At 41.3% G+C, this 21,618-nt stretch overlaps 1 protein-coding gene across 2 annotated transcripts in view; it reads right to left on the bottom strand.

Moving 5' to 3' along the window:
- Window positions 1-6,708: 6,708 nt before the first annotated feature.
- The window catches only part of LOC115175528 (calcitonin gene-related peptide type 1 receptor), a 121,195-nt gene continuing 106,285 nt past the window's right edge, over window positions 6,709-21,618 (bottom strand). For both annotated transcript variants that reach the window (XM_029734817.1, XM_029734818.1), the window contains exons 14-16: window positions 19,215-19,433; window positions 16,647-16,688; window positions 6,709-10,129 (exon numbers count right to left, since the gene is read on the bottom strand). In XM_029734817.1, the coding sequence (XP_029590677.1) occupies window positions 9,905-10,129; window positions 16,647-16,688; window positions 19,215-19,433 (486 nt within the window). In that variant the 3' untranslated portion in view covers window positions 6,709-9,904. The remainder of the gene's footprint in view (window positions 10,130-16,646; window positions 16,689-19,214; window positions 19,434-21,618) is intronic.

The raw sequence follows: 21,618 nt of genomic DNA, 5'->3' as shown, positions 1-21,618 counted from the left end.
TAAAAATATGGTAATATAAATTGAAAGTAAATGTTACATAAGTGGATTAAGGGGTGCTCTGGTGGGCATTGTTGAGTCACTTCCACTGAATATGAAAGGATTTAAATCAGAAAGCTCAATGATGATTATCACGCCATGTGTATTGTAGTAACTTGCTTAAATATCAAAGGATTTATGCTACTTAGGTCATTGTTGATGATTACACCCTGTGCATTGTATTATAATCCATAAAGAGGAAGTTCAAGGTATCAGAAGACATCTGAGGGATGCTAATTTGACAGCATGACACACACCATCAAGTGCCATTTAAAATCCAATAACGGTGTTATTGAACTGTGTTTCCTGAATAATAGAGGAAGCACTTGAAATGGAGGGATGGGATCACAAGCAAGCCAAAGCTCTGATGTAACAGAGGGGTGTGTTCCACCTTAGTCGATGGCAAAGGGTTTTTATGGCCTTTGTGCATCTTCTGTTGTCATTGTGTAAAATTACACAATAGATTAAAGAAGTCTATCTATGGCAACATAATGTTAACACAGTAGGGAGAGGCTGTAATGTCAGATTGTAAACTAAGCAGGAGGTTGCCCTACTGTCATATCGTCCCTACATCATATCGCTGTCTGTTTGCATCTCAACTGGCCCCCCTATTCCCAACATAGTGCATTACATTTGACCAAAACCCTATGGGCCCTGGTCAAAAGTAGTGCACTACTCTCTTGGAAAAACAGATGCCATCTAGAACCTAAAAGGTTCCAGGTAGAACCCTTTTGGCTCAGGTAGAACCTTTTGGGGTTTTGTTTAGAAATCTTTCCACAGAGGGTTCTACCTGGAACCAAAAACGATTATCCTATGGGGACAGCCAAAGAACCCTTTTGGAACCCTTTTTTCTAGGGTTGTATCTAGGGAATAGGGTTCTATTTGGGAGGCAGACCCTGTCTTTGAGGGGGAAGGTCAGAATGTGTGATTCGCAGTTAGAAGAGCATCATAACTCAGTCATTTCTAGCGTCCCCAGACAGTGACAACCAGATTGACAACATCTATCAGACGTGGTGTCTTCTCACACTACACACACACACATGCATACACACACACACACAAACATGCATACACACACACACACACACACACACACACACACACACACACACACACACACACACACACACACACACACACACACACAGAGTACTGCACCCTCCTGATGGATTGGAGCTAAAGGCTGACAGATCTGCTGATCTATGTTTATGATGGTGTGTGTGTGTTTGGTAGGAGAACCGTTATCTCAGCAGGAGGCTAACAACACCAGCATATGGAGGAAGCACAAAATAAAACTACTACATAAAAAATATTGAAGAAAATAAATAGTTGCTCTCTCACACAAACTGATTGTAGGCTGTTACATAAACACTTGCGAAAGACTTCCATTACAAGATCCATGATTGGTAGTACAGATCTTCTCCAATCTGGTGCTGTGCATTCACAGCAGATGGGACACTATGACATTGAGTTTTGAGAGGCAGCAATGCATGAAGCATTTACAGCTTAAACCATCGACAGGAGAGGTTCTGTAAACATCGGTGTGAGGTAAAATTCCAAAGTGCATTGTACATGATTACTCCTCTGTGGACACCTTATCCCTGGTAACTTACAGGTTAATACTGTACAACCATTAGCTGCTCATGTTGGGGTCAATGCTCAGTGAAGACCATAAGCTTAGAGTAACAATAGACTGATGCAGGTCCAGTCATGAGACAATCCCAATTAAACAATGTTTTGTGGTCACATAAAATGCTATATACCCAAAATAAGACATTTATACAGACCCATACCGCTAGGATCACTGAGTTAGAATGATTGCGTAACAGGTGAAAATATTACAGCCTTGGGAGGAAGGAAGGAAAGAAGGAAGGAAGGAAGGAAGGAAGGAAGGAAGGAAGGAAGGAAGGAAGGAAGGGAGAGAGAGAGAGAGGAGGCTGAACTGTAGTTTACAGGCCCGTGTCAGAGGACCGAGGAGGGAACGAGAGGAGACGTGGTTGGGTCTGGCATCTCAGCGTGGGAGGCTAGACTAGGGGACACAGAGATGCGCAATCAACAAGAAGAGAACAAAAGTCTCTCAAACAACAACAAGCAATTTTGAGTCCCTTTCTGCACCCTGGGTCTATCTATATATGTCTATGTCCGGACTCTGAGATACAGTACCAGCCAAAAGTTTGAATACACCTACTCATTCCTGGGATTTTCTCTATTTTTACTATTTTCTACAAAAGTTAATTTGTGGAATTTATTTATTTCTTTGAGCCAATCAGTTGTGTTGTGACATGGTAGGGGTGGTATACAGAAGATAGCCCTATTTGGTAAAAGACCAAGTCCATATTATGGCAAGAACAGCTCAAATAAGCAAAGAGAAACAACAGTCCATCATTACTTTAAGACATGAAGGTCAGTCAATTCGGAACTTTGAAAGTTACTTCAAGTGCAGTCGTAAAAACCATCAAGCGCTATGATGAAACTGGCTCTCATGAGGACCGCCACAGGAAAGGAAGACCCAGAGTTACCTCTGCAGCAGAGAATACGTTTATTAGAGTTACCAGCCTCAGAAATTGCAGCCCAAATAAATGCTTCACAGAGTTCAAGTAACACACACATCTCAACATCAACTGTTCAGAGGAGACTGTGTGAATCAGGCCTTCATGGTCGAATTGCTGCAAAGAAACCTCTACTAAAGGACACCAATAATAAGAAGAGACTTGCTTGGGCCAAGAAACACGAGCAATGGACATTAGACCGGTGGAAATCTGTCCTTTGGTCTGATGAGTCCAAATTGTTTCTTTTTTATTCCAACCGCTGTGTCTTTGTGAGACGCAGAGTAGGTGAGCGGATAATCTTCGCATGTATAGTTCCCACCATGAAGCATAGAGGAGGAGATGTGATGGTGTGGGGGTGCTTTGCTGGTGACACTGTCAGGGATTTATTTAGGATTCAAGGCACACTTTTTTATTTAACCTTTATTTAACTATGCAAGTCAGTTAAGAACAAATTGTTATTTACAATGACGGCCTACCCCGGCCAAACCCTAACCCGGACGACGCTGGACTAATTGTACACTTAACCAGCATTCTGCAGCGATACGCCATCCCATCTGGTTTGCGCTTAATGGGACTATCATTTGTTTTTCAACAGGACAATGACCCAACACACCTCCAGGCTGTGTAAGGGCTATTTAAATCACCAACAGAAGGGCAACTGCACCGCCGCGTGCAACCGCAGGGCTCCCCAACGCTTCACCGTGGGCAAACTACAGTACCTGCCCTCCAGGAAACTTACAGCAGCCGATGTCACAGGAAGGCCAAAAAGATCATCAACAACAACAACCACCTTAGCCACATCCAGAAGGCGAGGTCAGTACAGGTGCATCAAAGCTGGGATGGAGATGCCATCAGACTGTTAAATAGCCATCACTAGCACCTTAGAGGCTGCTGCCCTATATACATAGACTTGAAATCACTGGCCACCTTAATAATGGAACACTAGTCACTTTAATAATGTCTACATATTTTGCATTACTCATCTCGGAAGTTTACATGCACCTTAGCCAAATACATTTAAACTCAGTTTTTCACAATTCCTGACATTTAATCCTAGTAAAAATTCCCTGTCTTAGGTCAGTTAGGATCACCACTTTATTTTAAGAATGTGAAATGTCAGAATAATAGTAGAGAGAATGATTTATCTCAGCTTTTATTTCTTTCATCACATTCCCAGTGGGTCAGAAGTTTACATACACTCAATTAGTATTTGGTAGCATTGCCTTTAAATTGTTTAACTTGGGTCAAACTTTTTCGGTAGCCTTCCACAAGCTTCCCACAATAAGTTGGGTGAATTTTGGCCCATTCCTCCTGACAGAGCTGGTGTAACTGAATCAGGTATGTAGGCCTCCTTGCTCGCACACACTTTTTCAGTTCTGCCCACACATTTTCTATAAGATTGAGGAAGTATGCTTGGGGTCATTATCCATTTGAAAGACCCATTTGCGCCCAAGCTTTAACTTCCTGACTGATGTCTTGAGATGTTGCTTCAATATATCCACATAATTTTCCTTTCACATGATGCCATCTATTTTGTGAAGTGCACTAGTCCCTCCTGCAGCAAAGCACCCCCACAACACAATGCTGCCACCCCCGTACTTCACGTTTGTGATGGTGTTCTTTGGCTTGCAAGCCTCCAACTTTTTCCTCCAAACATAACACTGGTCATTATGGCTAAACAGTTCTATTTTTGTTTCATCAGACCAGATGACATTTCTCCAAAAAGTACAATCTTTGTCCCCATGTGCAGTTGCAAACTGTAGTCTGTCTTTTTATGGCAGTTTTGGCGCAGTGGCTTCTTCCTTGCTGAGCGGCCTTTCAGGTTATGTTGATATAGGACTCATTTTACTGTGGATATAGATACTTTTGTACCTGTTTCCTCCAACATCTTCACAAGGTCCTTTGCTGTTGTTCTGGGATTGATTTGCACTTTTCGCACCAAAGTACTTTAATCTCTAGGAGACAGAATGCATCTCCTTCCTGAGCGATATGACTGCTGCGTGGTCCCATGGTGTTTATAATTGCGTACTATTGTTTGTACAGATGAACGAGGTACCTTCAGGCATTTGGAAATTGCTCCCAAGGATGAACCAGACTTGTGGAGGTCAACAATTTTTGGCTGATTTCTTTTGATTTTCCCATGATGTCAAGCAGAGGCACTGAGTTTGAAGGTAGGCCTTGAAATACATCCACAGGTACACCTCCCATTGACTCAAATGATGTCAATAAGCCTATCAGAAGCTTCTAAAGCCATGACATCATTTTCTGGAATTTAAAGGCACAGTCAACTTAGTGTATGTAAACTTCTGACCCACTGGAATTGCGATGCAGTGAATTATAAGTGAAATAATCTGTCTGTTTGCAATTGTTGGAAAAATTGTGTCACGCACAAAGTAGATGTCCTATCCAACTTGCCAAAACTATAGTTTGTTAACAAGAAATTTGTGGAGTGGTTGAAAAACTAGTTTTAATGACTCCAACCTAAGTGTATGTAAACGTACGACTTCAACTGTATATACTATATTCTGTTCTATTCTACTGTATTTTAGTCTATGCCACTCTGACATTGCTCATCCAAATATTTATTTCTTCTTAATTCCATTCCTTTACTTTAGATTTGTGTGTATCGTTGTGAAATGTTTTGATATTACTTGTTAGATATTGCTGCACTGTTGGAGCTAGAAACACAAGCATTTCGCTACACCCGTAATAACATCTGCTAAACATATGTATGTGACCAATAAAATATGATTTGATTTGATATTTGACCAAGAAGGAGAGTGATGGAGTGCTGCATCAGATGACCTGGCCTCCACAATCACCCAACCTCAACCCAATTGAGATGGTATGGGATGAGTTGGACCGCAGAGTGAAGGAAAAGCAGCCAACAAGTGCTCAGCATACGTGGGAACTCCTTCAAGACTGTTGGGAAAGCATTCCAGGTGAAGCTGGTTGAGAGAATGCCAAGAGTGTGTAAAGCTGTCATTAAGGCAAAGGGTGGCTACTTTGAAGAATCTAAAATCTATAATGTATTTTGATTTGTTTAACACTTTTTTTGGTTACAACATGATTCCATATGTGTTATTTCATAGTTTTGATGTCTTCACTATTATTTTACCATGTAGAAAATAGTCAAATAATGAAAAACCCTTGAATGAGTAGGTGTGTCCAAACTTTTGACTGGTACTGTAGGTCTACTCTTAGTTTGAATGCTAAGATTCAGATTCAGATTATTTTCATGAAACTTTACAGGCATGGTGAATTCACCACCAGTTTCAAGTTGAACACTATAATTGAATGATTCCTTTTTAATGGGTTGGGGTTTGCCTGTAAGTATTGTAAAACAGCAATTAGAATAATATTATTGAAATGGCTTTACAAATCCAACTTCATTGCCACTTACTTATTATGGGTTTACAAACACACAATGTCATGAATATGGGGGCGGAATGCTTTTTCCCTTTTAGCTGTGCTTAGGAACCAACAGGCCTTGAAATTGTACTTCTTGTTATAGACACCCTATAGTTGTGGGGGCTCTTAGATAAGCAAAAGCTTTCCCTTTTAGTATGTTAACAGCCTTTACCAGAGTCTACTGATGAGAAGAACTGTCCTTTTCAGAGGACAACTGAGCTCTGATGGGCCCAGACTTTGGCTGCGTCTCAAATGGCCCCTATTCCTTCCATAGTGCACTACTTTGACCAGAGCTCTTTTGGCCCTCGTCAAAAGTAGTGCACTATGTCGGGAATAGAATGCCATTTGAGACTTTGTGTTGTATAATGGGTGTCAAAAGCATTACTGTACGACGGTTGATGAATGAGAGAGCAGGAATTTAAATGAAGTCAAACACTATACATAATTTCCCCTCACATACTTACCACGCAAATCTTCTGAACCTTGAAATGTGTATTTTCCATAAAGGACACTAGATATCAAAGTACACCTAAATAATTTTGTGGGGACATTTTTATAGACAAATAATACAGTGAGGATTGGTTGTTGTCTGCTGAGAGGTACATTGGTGATGAGGTATTTTTTAACTTTTAAAACCATATTTTTCTGCTCCTTTTCATAAAAACACACACACACACACAATAAGGCATGCAGGAAATAAATAAATAACAGAGAATCTTTTCCAATATATTTCTGATTGCAATAGCATTCAAACAAAAAGCTGGTCGATTTGTGCATTAAAAAAACACAGTTTTTCTCTTCTTTGAAGTAACACCACACAAAGAGCTTAGAGGTCGAGAGCCAAACACAAGCCAAACAAAAGAACCAAAAACAGTGGTCAAAACATTTCACATCTATTACACACACAAACTTTGCGATCATGTTGACATGGGCACTGGACAACATAGCCATGAACATACTAAATATACAGAAATATTCATCTTCCTCCAAATGAAGAAAAAAAACAACCTTAACATTGTGTTCATATCCAGAACTAATCAACCTTAAAATATGGATGGATCAAAACCTTTCTAAATCAAATAAGACTTCACAGTGGTTAACACCTTCTCTGATATCAAACAGACAGAATGAGCTCTTAGGGCTCGATTTAATCTGGATCGCTGAAGCGTTACAGAATGCGCGCTAGAAATGTAAAGGTCATTTCCGATTGAGGAAACATTTCCTTTACATTTCAATCGCTCTGTAACGCTGAACTTCCTCAATCCAGATTGAATAGAGCCTATTGAGACCTCATCTAATGGCCTTCTCCCATTTCAAACTGATTGTCTCTGTCCCAGTCATGATGGCCCAGCAACAGCAAAGACATTGGATTCAGTATAAACATTGGCATGAGTGTAAAGATTTATTTGATCTTGGCCTAATAGGAATTGAAGCTGTAAAATAAATTAGATTAGCACAATAAGTGTGACAGGGTCTAAGGTAAGATAAGCTTGATTGTCCCCAAAGGAAGATGCGTCTTCGGCATTCAAATCCAGACTAGTCTGCTATGGGTCTGGGCACCTGAGGCCTCATGTATAAATTATTTGAGATGTATAAATCACATTGTTGCTGTGGATTTCGCTGTATGCACAATTTAGGATTAAATATAGGTAAAAAACGTTATAAATGAGTCCCCTCGGCTGTCCTCAGTACCCTACTAAAGTCTTGGTATCTATCTAGCATAGTGCTATACTCTTAGGAATAAATGTGCTATCTAGAACCTAAAAGGGTTCTTTGGCTGTCCCCATAAGAGAACCTGTTGGAAAGAAATTCCACTGAGGGTTCTACATGGAACCAAAAAGGGTTCTATGGGGACAGCAGAAGAACCCTTATGGAACTCTTTTTTCCTAAGTGTCCACTATATCCAGATCAGAGCTGTTCTTAGTTTCTGAAAGTCCCTTGGAGATAAATCATAGCAGATGTCTATCTTTAAACACTGTTAATGTGAAGATGGGAATAATTTAAACATCAGAAGGCCCCAAGGCTCATGCATCACTAGCTCCATTTTACACACTGATAAACATGAACACACACACGCTCGCACACACACGAACACTCACATCTTAACTCAATACAAAACAGTATTTCAATGGTTTAGATTGGTTTTCCATGTGTCTAATTTAGGAATCTGTTATGGTTGCGCAACCTACAAAGGAATACATTTGAGAATAGGTGGAGATTAGGATTTCTGAGAAACAGAAGGTAAATAGGAATTATAACCTCACTTAAGATATCTCTTGAAATTCTGTTTCCATTCCTGACTCCCTAGGACAGCCTTTGTGACATAAAAGCAAAATCCCACGCCTAGAAATTAGCCTGGGCTAGCAGATTGGCTAAGAACAAGGGATTCCACACTACACTCAATTCAGATATTCTGCACTACGGATTGAATTGACCCCTGGCTGAAATGCCTCATAGACTTTCATTTAGGATCTTAGAGCATGATAATCTAAGGGCATAATATGGGTGTATGAAAATAAACAGTGAATGAAAATACACTGTAGTATTAACACAAGAGAAATGACAAAAAAATAGTTCAAATAGCCCTCAATTAAAATGATTTTCTTCACATTTGACAGATTCTGTACACTAGAAGGATGCTATTTCAAGGTAATTATGTTTTCGATATAGATAATTGCCTGGAGATACGAAGGTTTTACCTCGAAACATCTTCCATAGGCCTAGATTGTCAAGACTTTTCTTTTAAAAATGGTATATTGTTTTTGTTTATGATTATTTTTGCAGGTAAACATACTGTTTTTTCTTTTCTCCTTCCTCTCTATTCATAACTGATATGACATAGAGAAAATCGTTTCACCATATTGGAATGGCTTTCATTAAGCACAAAACATAAAATAACGCTTATTGTGGAATCCTAGAAGCTTCACATTAGACCTTTTGGCAAATGGACACGTCAAACAAAATACAGACTATTTCACTGAAAATATTCTCAAGAGCCAGGTGGTACTCCAAAACGTGTCTGCTAAACACGTCACCTATGCGATTCAGTCTGTCTTTATTTTTATTCTAAGTTCACCAATCCTTTTGACTCTTTCTCTCTTGAGCCCATATCAAGGCGTTCTGTATCTTCTGCACTCTTTAAATACAGACCTTGTGACAGAAACACACCGCAGGCACAGTCAGCAGCTGTAAGCAGTCTGGAGGAGCTCGATAGCTTCACAAAACAGACAGAAAGTATTTAAAGAGCAAGTCGTTGGCAAGAAAAAAAACATTTAGTCAGAAAAATAAAATCCTCTAAAACACACTTTGACACTTTTAAAGTGAAAGTGGTGAACCATTATTTACAGGATTCCAGAACTTAGGCACAGGGAGCCTTTTAAACCATTGACCTCTTGTGTCGCCATGGACACACACACACATGCACTGTGCTGTCCGTCAGTATGTGACCTTCAGGGGATCTCTTCAGCCCACCCCACACACCCTTTGGTATAGGCAAAGCAACAATACAGTTTCATCATCACCATTATCATCATCATTATAATCATCATCATCATCATCATCATCCTTAACATTCCCATGATGTGTTAAGAGTCCCACAGATAGCAGCTTTAGGACGCGCCACATTTTAAAGGCGGCTCCCGTTTCATATACTGTATATCTTAGTGTTTTTAATAAGCAGCCATAGCAGCAGCAATGTCATGTAAATGAAGCATCAGCCATCATTGGCCAACTCATGGGAGAGATATCACTGTCCAGACACACACTGTCTTCTCCTTCACAGTCTGGGGCTGAACCCACCCGTTCTATCTATGAAATGTGGAACTGCGGCGGGACATCAGAGAAACGTCTCCATCTTGGTTCCTCTACTAACTCTTCTCTCCTCCCACACTCAGACTGCCTCCCGCTTGTCAGGCGTACGTCTCTCCTGTCTTAAGAGCCACCAGCTCAGAGTCCTCAGAGGTGTGTCTGCCGTTTAAGTGTTCGCTGTTGCAGTCGTGGTGGTACATGAAGGCGGGCACCTCAGTGATTGACGTGGCGGTGTAGGAGGTAGAGCGCATGGAGCAGTGGTCCCTCCGTCTCTGACCCCACTGGGCCTTGTACTGAATCCATTGTCGCTTCAGAGCCGCCTGCACCTGAGAAAAAGGGACATTCAGATTATAAACTGTATTCTCTAATGGGTGAGTAAACATGCAAACGCATAAACACACACACACACACTCATAGAGAGAGAGAGAGAGGGTACAACCATATTTAGCTACTCTTGGAGGACAATGGAAGTACATTTCATAAAAGCTTCTTTATGAATTAAATCAATGCATTTCAGCTGTTGCCTTCATCAGGGTTTTACAGACATACAGGGGGTGATAGACTCATTAGGCAGGGACAGGTGCATAGAACAATGTGCAGGTGTGGTTGGAAACCCAAGGGCTGATATGAAAACCACAAATCTATATACAGTCGTGTGAAAAAGTAAGTACATCCCCTGGAAAGTAATACTACACATGGATATGAGATAAATTCCCACCACATTCATTGATAAAGGTAACCCAGTATAACAAACCCCCCCCCCCCACAAAAAATTGGGAAAATGCTATGAAATTAAATAAACAAAAATGCATTTTCTTTATGCAGAAAAAGTTAGTACACCCCTACCTTTACCATCACATAAAATGGCTAAAACTGGAATCAGGTGCACCAAAATTCTATAATGTACCAGATAATTATTGAGGAGAATGTGAGGCCATCTGCCAAAAAGCTGAAGCTGAACTGAACATGGATCTTGCAACAGGACAAAGATCCAAAACACAAAAGCAAATCTACAACAGAATGGCTGAAAAATAAGAAATGGAGGGTTATGGAGTCAAAGCCCAGATCCTATCGAAATGCTGTGGGGGGACTTGAAGTGGGCCGTGCATGCAAGAAAGCTCTCGAACATGACACAATTGAAGTAGTACTGTAATGAAGATTGGGCAACAATTCCTCCCAGTCGATGTAAGAGTCTGATAGACAGTTACAAGAAACGGCTACATTATGTTATTTCAGCCAAAGGGGGCAACACAAGCTATTGAAGCTAGAGTGTACTTCTTTTTTCTGCACTATGGAATTGCATTTCTGTAGATTTTTTTTCATGAATGATTGCAAAGTATAATCTTTCAGTGTCATTTGTTAAAATAGGTTACCTTACTTTCCAGGGGGAGTACTTACTTTTTCACAAGACTGAACATAAGTACAAAAATAAAAAAAAGTTTGTTAAAAAGGATAACAAAACCTACTATTTATAAGTGTATAAATTAATTGATCAGTAATTACGAAGAAAAAAATATATATTATGGAACACCGTTGGGTCTTTGCGTGTCATAAAAGTTGCACGTCAAATAACACTATTCTATTGTAGAATGTTGTGTGTGCTGTATTTGCACGTGCAAACCAAGCGCCACAAGTACTATCAGTAGCACTGTCAAAGCTGTACAAAAGTCTGCAAAGCACATACCGGCCACGAGCGATGTGTTTCGCTACACTCGCATTAACATCTGCTAACCATGTGTATGTGACCAATACAATTTGATTTGTTCACAATACTGCGTTGGTAATAAGGCATTATTTGTTCGACCGCTACTTCTGGGGTAGCTAGCTAGCTTTAGCTTCGTACCTAGGTAGCACCAATACTACCAGCCTGAAAACAATGACCAGTAGAAACTGCAGTCATTTTCATTATGCTTAGCAATGATGTAGGAATCCTTGTGAGTAAGTATTAGCTAGGTTGCCACTTGTTGTTTGCCTATTGTAATTGAACTTCAGTTCATGGAAATAAATAGCTAGCCAACTACTTAACCCTGTTGCCCAAAGCTAACGTTATAAGCAGCCAGCTAGCTTCATCGGACTAGTGAGGCTCGAGCGGACCGGGTTATGTGTTGTGAAGCTAGCCACAATAAGGATTAGGCTTGGGGATCAATGAAATGTGGGTATCAATCTACTCAATACCCAATATATTTTTTCCCAACGCCCTCCTCAGACTTATCAGACTCCAAAACAAATAATGTTCAATAAACATAGTAGGTTGACAATAAATGTGTTTCAATTCAGTTGTTTCAGAGACCCGCAATAAGAGCTAACTTAAAAAAATATATATTTATACATTGTAATAACCTGACTAGATCATAAAGGAACAATTGTCCAGACAGAGGATGGAGTTAACGAATTGACGGTTTATTAACCCAACTTAACACAGGCTATTGTTTGGCCGTAGCCCACGCCAAATAAATGAAAGGTACCCTACAAACCAACCGTGACCTTCTCTTGTGAAGCCCAGACGTAAGAGAGAGAACAATGGCTAAACCCGGTCTTAACTTCCAATGCTCCATCCCCCTGTCCAAACCCCCTCCACGCCACTCCGCCAACCACCAGGCTGCCCGGTATCAGAACATTCCAGGCATTCCCGTGATTGGCAGATCGCAGGTTGATTGGCATGACCCCGCGAACACTGGTAAGTACAACACAACCCACTAATAGCCTAACAAATAACCCACAGCTGTCTGTGCAGGTGTAACGGTCGTCGTACGTAGTGGACCAAGGCGCAGCAGGTTGAGTGCTCATAGTGACTTTATTGAACACGTAACAAACAAAACAAGAAAACATTTGAACGCCCAGGATTGCAGGCTAAACACACAGCTATGCAACCACAACTTCCCACAAAGGGACAAGTGAAAACAGGGCTACCTAAGTATGACTATCAATCAGCAACAACGATGTACTGCTGTTCCTGATTGAGAACCATACCAGGCCAACAAAGAAATACACAACATAGACAGAACATAGAAATACGAAACAAAGAACATAACCCAAAAACCCCAGAATACTCTAACCAAACACCCCTCTACATAAACACAATTACTAACAAACCCCGAACCACATAAAACAAATACCCCCCTGCCACGTCCTGACCAAACTACAATAACAAATAATCCCTTTACTGGTCAGAACGTGACAGCGAGTCGCTACACACCAATGACACCAATGTAATGAAACAGCAGGGAGCAGGCCTCGAACCCTCGACCTTCATGCCCGAGGTCCGGCGCGCTATCGACTGTGTCGCAAAAGCATGCTCGAGCGGCAGAGTCGATTTCCGCGCTTATAAACCCAGGGTCGTCACAATATATATATATTTTTATTTATAAAAAAAAAAAGAATAATTACCAATATAGACAATGACAACATATGCTAGGGGGTACAACAAATGACAAATTATACACAATACAATTATACACAACGCTAATGTTGTCTGTGTGTCACTGAGTAGACTGATGCCCCATGTCATTGATCCACAATCCATAGGTAAGGCTGTACAGTGAAATAAGTATAGCTACTGAAACAGATGATGTCGTTTTGCTATGTTTGGGGAAGAGCATTGTTTGCATCCATCAGCTAACTAGCTTTGTTTATGACCAGCACTGTAGGTGCACGAGACAACTTTACCAGCATCATAGCATACGCATCGATGAATCGTTGTGACATATGAACGCATTAAATTATTATGTGACGTGCAGTCATATTCAGGTCCTGATTGGTCAACATTCATATTTGACACGTCAAATAGTTTTATTTGATGTGTATCTTTTTTGACACGCAAAGACCCAAACGTCGTTCCATAGTATATTTGTTTGTTTTTTATGTGTGTGTTCATGTGAGTGTGTAAGTATTAGGTTACACTTTCATCAATATGCATGATCATTAACTCAATTTAATGTGACAGCTGAGAAAATTCAAAAAGGCACTCGCACATCTGAGCAATCTTGTTGCAGGTGCATGGCAACAGTTGAAACAGGATGAAGGAAAAAAGGAAACCGCACACTGTTCTTGATAGTATCACAGATATTTAATAAGCTTACGTATCGGCCTCACGGCCTTCGTCAGAGCTTTTGTGAATTTTCTAAAACAGCACCTCTATGTAGACCTAGCCCCACCCACATCCGTTCCACGTATGGAAAGGAGTTGGAGGCAAAGGAAAAATAAATAAGTGCTACCAAACATAACAATATGTATTTCACAAATATAACAAAAGTGTATAGACAAGCTGAGGAATGTGACAGCTGAGGAAATGTGGATTGATTTGATACATGTTAATGGAAGTTTGTAGATATGAATTTGGCAAGAACTGAATTCAATCACAATCTAGGCTCCCATTTCCTGTCATTACTTGAAGGATAATACCTTCCTTCCTCACTGAGTTTAGTGCAGGTTGAGTAGCTTGAGGCATTTAAACAATAGTTAGGCACTTTTGAAAAGAGACACATGTGAACACAAGTGTCCATTTAGGCTAGTTTATCTGCTTTTTGTTTGTACATTTTACATTATGAGAGTATCAAATTCTTGAGCACTGCACCAATCTGATTAAGGAGCGTTATCTTGTGTGATAATGTTATTGTCACGTCCTGACCAGTATAAGGAGTTATTTGTTATTGTAGTTTGGTCAGGGCGTGGCAGGGGTGTGTTTGTTTTGTGTTGTCGGGGGTTTTTGGGTATTGTTCTATGTTGTGTATTTCTTTCTGTTGGCCTGGTATGGCTCTCAATCAGGAACAGCTGTACATCATTGTTGCTGATTGGGAGTCATACTTAGGTAGCCCTTTTTTCACCTGTCTTTTGTGGGAAGTTGTTTTAGCACTGCTGTATTTTAGCCTCCAAAACTGTTTAGCTGTCGTTCGTTTTCTTGTTTTTTCGTTAAGTGTTCAATAAAAGTTATCATGAGCATTCACATACCCGCTGCATTTTGGTCTACTCACTACGACGGCCGTGACAGTTATACTGCATGAAAAGTGTGCAGTCTAAAAATGTAAATCAAAGCAGTGATAGGGCCCTATTCAAAAATAATAAATAATTATTATTATAATCTGTATCGCTGAAGTTACAGAATGTGCCATAAAAGATGTAAAGGTAATTTCCGATTGAGCTGACGTTTATAGTGAATGCAATCACAGCTAACGAGGGAACATTGTCTTTCAATATCAATCACGCTGTAACGCTGAACGTCCGTGATACGGAATGAATAGAGCCAATAGTTAACTCAAAAGAACGGGCTGACCCAGAACAAGGAATGTCTAATTCCTGAACAACGCCACACTAATTACTGAGGGAAAATGAGGACAGGACACACTGCACTCTCCCATGATCTAATGATGCAGAGCATATCAACAACTAGCATTCAAAAACAATAAAAAGGCCACCAATCGCATGTCTTTCTTCAGTATGCTGTTTTTACTCTTGTTTTGTAATACTCGTTGTTCCTGCCAAAACCAGCAGCTGGACCTAGATGCACTGCTGTGCACAGGGTTTCTCTTTCCTTTGTATCAACTAATTGTACTCTGTTCCAAAGTAGTGCACTATATAGGGAATAGGGTGCCATTTCAGACACATCCTAGAAAACATAAAAATAAGTACAACTTTTTCCCCCATTGGCTGAACTTGACAAAGAGCTATTCAACAGTCTGTGTAGTTTGGACTGAGTCTCAAATGGCACCCTATTCCCATATATACTGTAGTGCACTACCAGGGCCCATAGGTAATATAGGGAATAGGGTGTCATTTGGAACATAGCCTAGGTCTATGCAGTTTGGCCACAGAATCAAATCGGGCAATGAACTCAGCCCCAAAAACGAATGTCTCAGAGACAGTACAAACTATTATGCGGCAAAGCAAACAAACATTCCTCTACCGAAAAAACAATTACTTTGTGTCAATGTGTCTTTTATCCCCCGAAACTGAATCTGTTCTTTGGACATGTCGAACTTGTTTACGGGAGCCGATGGAGTGACGCTGATGAGGTCTGGTTGCTCATGCAGGAGCTAACGATTGACCCGTTTTCCCAGCCCAGAAATCATTTCCAATGTATAAAACATAACTTAACATTGCGCCTGATAATGAACGAACGCTGTGTTAATTCGCTGTGGTTTTGTCAGTGCCAGATACCACCTCATGCTGAGTATTCAAATAAGGTCTCCGTTTTTCTTGGTCTGCGTATTGTTTTTGTTTTCTAGTTTCTCAAGCGAAGAAAATGCTCAGTCAGTCCCTCTTTGGCCAAGCAGTATGCAACCCCTGAACTATCCAATGCATTCTATCAACGTATGACATTAACTAACTGGGTGGGGGAGCCCACTGGTGAATCTAGACAGCAAACAGCTGCAGGCTGAGCTAAGTGGGCGGCAGACAGGCTGACAGGCAGACAGACAGACAGGCAGGGTGATTCGCCCCAGAGAGGTTCAAGTGTCTGTCTTCTTTCCTCTTCATCTGAGATGGCCTTACTGCTGTTGTCCTTGCTGCTGTACAGGAGTCAGCAGCAGAGACGCTCCCTCCCACTCATTAGGGGCAACTCTATAACCACGGGCCACTCATCAATGTGTTATCAGGTGCACATGATGGCCACCTGTTGACCTGGAAACGCCACCAGGCAGTGATGAGCTGTTTCAATGGTATCTGACTTGTCTTCCCCTCAACATGGCCAATCAAAACTGTACTTTACCAAAGGGTAAGGGTTCTTCAGAGGTTCAAGTGTAAATTGTTACTGTCAACTGTACCTCGAGAAACAAATTATCTAAGAGTCGAACTGAATGGGAAGTGATGAAAAATATCGCTTGAGTTTTACTGAAAAGTAATGCTTACCTCGCCATTGAAAAAGCAAAATATCGTTGCCACTAGTAACCCCTGGAGGAAAAGCAAAACAAACATCAGTTACTCTCGCTAATATTAACATACTGTTTGTCAGCTCAGAGCTTTGGCAAGGACTGTGCTGCTGGCATACCATCAGTTGCATAATTTACCTGGTAATGCATTAATATATGCATGATGTAGTCATAGCGATCAGTAGCATTACCTGGTAATGTGTTAATATATGCATGATGTAGTCATTACCTGGTAATATATGCATGATGTAGTCACACCTGGTAATAAACTCAGCAAAAAAAGAAACGTCCTCTCACTGTCAACTGTGTTTATTTTCAGCAAACTTAATATTTGGAAATATTTGTATGAACATAAGATTCAACAACTGAGACATAAACTGAACAAGTTCCACATACATGTGACTAACAGAAATGGAATAATGTGTCCATGAACAAAGGGGGGGGTCAAAATCAAAAGTAACAGTCAGTATCTGGTGTGGCCACCAGCTGCATTAAGTACTGCAGTGCATCTCCTCCTTATGGACTGCACCAAAATCAAATCAAATCAAATGTATTTATAAAGCCCTTCTTACATCAGCTGACATCTCAAAGTACTGTACAGAAACCCAGCCTAAAACCCCAAACATCAAGCAATGCAGGTGTAGAAGCACAGTGGCTAGGAAAACCTCCCTTGAAAGGCCAAAACCTAGGAACAAACCTGGAGAGGAACCAGGCTATGAGGGGTGGCCAGTCCTCTTCTGGCTGTGATTTGCCAGTTCTTGCTGTGAGATGTTACCCCACTCTTCCACCAAGGCACCTGCAAGTTCCCTGACATTTCTGGGGGGAATGGCCCTAGCCCTCACCCTCCGGTCCAACAGGTCCCAGACGTGCTCAATGGGATTGAGATCCGGGCTCTTCGCTGGCCATGGCAGAACAATGACATTCCTGTCTTTCAGGAAATCACGCACAGAACGAGCAGTATGGCTGGTGGCATTGTCATGCTGGAGGGTCATGTCAGGATGAGCCTGCAGGAAGGGTACCACATGAGGGAGGAGGATGTCTTCCCTGTAACGCACAGTGTTGAGATTGCCTACAATGACAACAAGCTCAGTCCGATGATGTTGTGACACACCGCCCCAGACCATAACGGACCCTCCACCTCCAAATCGATCCCGCTCCAGAGTACAAGCCTCGTTGTAACGCTCATTCCTTCGACGATAAATGCGAATCCGACCATCACCCCCGGTGAGACAAAACCGCGACTCGCCAGTGAAGAGCACTTTTTGCCAGTTCTGTCTGGTCCAGCAACGGTGGGTTTGTGCCCACAGGCGACGTTGTTGCCAGTGATGTGTGGTGAGGACTAGCCTTACAACAGGCCTACAAGCCCTCAGTCCAGCCTCTCTCAGCCTATTGCGGTTAGTCTGAGCACTGATGGAGGGATTGTGTGTTCCTGGTGTAACTTGGGCAGTTGTTGTTGCCATCCTGTACCTGTCCCGCAGGTGTGATGTTCGGATGTACCGATCCTGTGCAGGTGTTGTTACACATGGTCTGCCACTGTGAGGACGATCAGTTGTCCATCCTGTCTCCCTGTAGCGCTGTCTTAGGCGTCTCACAGTACGGATATTGCAATTTATTGCCCTGGACACATCTGTAGTCCTCATGCCTCCTTGCAGCATGCCTAAGGCACGTTCACGCAGATGAACAGAGACCCTGGGCATCTTTCTTTCTGTGTTTTTCAGAGTCAGTAGAAAGGCCTCTTCAGTGTCCTAAGTTTTCATAACTGTGACCTTAATTGCCTACCGTCTGTAAGCTGTTAGTGTCTTACCAAACGTTCCACAGGTGCATGTTCATTCATTGTTTATGGTTCATTTAACAAGCATGGGAAACAGTGTTTAAACCCTTTACAATGAAGATCTGTCAAGATTGTTTCTTTTTTTGCTGAGTTTATATGCATGATGTAGTCATAGCGATCAGTAGTATTACCCGGTAATGTGTTAATATATGCATCATGTAGTCATTACCTGGTAATATATACATGATGTAGTCATGCCTGGTAATCAAATCAAACTTTATTTGTCACATGCGCCAAATACAACCTTACCGTGAAATGACTACTAACAAGCCCTTAACCAACAGTTAATTTCAAGAAAGAGTTAAGAAAAGATTTACCAAATAAACTAAATAAAAGAATTGTCAAAAGTAAGACAATAAAATAACAATATCGAGGCTATATACAGGTGGTACAGGTACTGAGTCAATGTGCGGGTGTACAGGTTAGTCAAGGTAATTTGTACTTGTAGGTAGGGGTGATAGATAATAGACAGAGAGATAATAAAAAGCGAGTAGCAGTAAGTAATGGTAAGGTATGATATAGTCTTTACCTGGTAATATATGCATGATGTAGTCATTACCTGGTAATATATGCATGGTGTAGTCATTACCTGGTAATATATGCATGATGTAGTCATTACCTGGTAATATATGCATGATGTAGTCATTACCTGGTAATGCATTAATATATGCATGATGTAGTCATTACCTGGTAATATATGCATGATGTAGTCATTACCTGGTAATGCATTAATATATGCATGATGTAGTCGTAGACCTCCCCCGCCAGGCGGTTCTCTGGCCTCCAGGGGAAGATGACAAACTGGATGCCCAAGAGAGGGACCAGGATCAGGGTAGCTCTCACTGCCTTCATGTACATGTTAGACTCTGCCCGGTGGGTGTCCCTCAGCTTAGTAACCAGCACCCTCACGATGTTTAGCAAGAAGAACAGATTCACCTGGGAAAGAAAAGAAAGAAAGGATTTTATAAACAGCTGAAAATGGTTGCAGTGTCTGAAAGAGCTGCAACCTAATCTGATTATAATGATTTTGTCTGAACAATGGAAATCTCAACACCAGCATGAGAAACCATTTGCTTTGATTGATGTGTTGCACATTCAACAGTATAACAATATAGGATTATAGGTCCAACAACGGCAACCTATTGAGTTTTGATCTAGCAGAAAATCTATGAACCATATGGGTGGCAGGTAGCCTAGCGGTTGGAGAGGTGAGAGTTGCCAGTCTGAATCCCGAGTCTGACGTAAAAAATCTGGCGGGAAGTGGAGTGTTGCTGGTATAGAATCCTAGATGCCATTTCATGCCATTGTGCCATTTAGAAAGGCACTTAACATGCCACAACAACTGCTCCAAGTGCGCCCAGTGTGGCAGCCCCCTGCTCCAACCTCTCCAACCTGTATATATACAGTACCATTGAAAGGTTTTTCTTTATTTTTACTATTTTCTACATTGTAGAATAATAGTGAAGACATCAAAACTATGAAATAACACATATGAAATCATGTAGTAACCAAAAAAGTGTTAAACAAATCAAAATATATTTTATATTTGAAATTCTTCAAAGTAGCCACCCTTTGCCTTGATGACAGCTTTGCACACGCTTGGCATTCTCTCAACCAGCTTCATGAGGTAGTCACCTGGAATGCATTTCAATTAACAGGTGTGCCTTGTTAAAAAATAATTTGTGGAATTTCTTTCCTTCTTCATGCGTTTGAGCCAATCAGTTGTGTTGTGACAAGGTAGGGATGGTATACAGAAGATAGCCCTATTTGATAAAAGACCAAGTCCATATTCTGGCATGAACAGCTCAAATAAGCAAAGAGAAATGGCAGTCCAGTATTACTTTAAGACACGAAGGTCAGTGAATCAGGAAAATGTCAAGAATTGTGCAGTAGCAAAAACCATCAAGAGCTATGATGAAACTGGCTCTCATGAGGACCGCCACAGGAAAGGAAGACCCAGAGTTACATCTGCTGCAGAGGATAAGTACATTAGAGTTAACTGCAGCTCAGATTACAGCCAAAATAAATGCTTCACAAAGTTCAAGTAACAGACACATCTCAACATCAACTGTTCAGGGGAGACTGTGTGAATCAGGCCTTCATTATCGAATTGCTGCAAAGAAACCTCTACTAAAGGACACCAATAAGAAGAAGAGACTTGGGCCAAGAAACCCGAGCAATGGACATTAGACCGGTGGAAATATGTCCTTTGGTCTGATTAGTCCAAATTTGAGAGTTTTGGTTCCAACCGCCGTGTCTTTGTGAGACGCAGAGTAGGTGAACGGATTATTTCCGCACGTGTTGTTCCCACCGTGAAGCATGGAGGAGGAGGTGTGATGGAGTGGGTGCTTTGCTAGTGACACTGTCTGTGATTTATTTAGAATTCAAGGCACACTTAACCAGCATGGCTACCACAGCATTCTGCAGCGATACGCCATCCCATCTGGTTTGCACTGAGTGGGACTATCATTTGTTTTTCAACAGGACAATGACCCAAAACACACCTCCAGGCTGTGTAAGGCTATTTGATCACCCGACCTCAACCCAATTGAGATGGTTTGGGATGAGTTGGACCGCAGAGTGACGGAAAAGCAGCCAACAAGTGCTCTGCATATGTGGGAACTCCTTCAAGACTGTTGGAAAAGCATTCCTCAAGAAGCTGGTTGATAGAAGGCCAAGAGTGTGCAAAGCTGTCATCAAGGCAAAGGGTGGCTACTTTGAATAATCTAAATATAACATTTATTTTGATTTGTTTAACACTTTTTTGGTTACGACATGATTCCATATGTGTTATTTCATAGTTTTGATGTCTTCACTATTATTCTACAATGTAGAAAATAGTCAAAATGAAGAAAAACCCTTCAATGAGTACGTGTGTCCAAACTTGTGACTGGTACTGTATGTGGAGGGGTTGGGATAAAAAGGAAGTCAAATTTCGGTTAGACCTTGCATACAGTTGACGAACCAAGTGATCTTAACCCACCTTATGCTGAGGAATCTTTATGTCTGTAATGAAGCCCTTTTGTGGGGAAAAACTAATTCTGATTGGCTGGGCCTGGCTCCCCAGTGGATGGGAATGGCTGCCAGGTGGGTGGACCTATGCCCTCCCAGGCCCACCCAT

Source organism: Salmo trutta, chromosome 36, assembly GCF_901001165.1.
Source record: "Salmo trutta chromosome 36, fSalTru1.1, whole genome shotgun sequence".
Classification (NCBI taxonomy): domain Eukaryota; kingdom Metazoa; phylum Chordata; class Actinopteri; order Salmoniformes; family Salmonidae; genus Salmo; species Salmo trutta.
The sequence above is the reverse complement of the archived record's forward strand: the minus strand, read 5'-3'. Positions and strand labels throughout refer to the sequence as shown.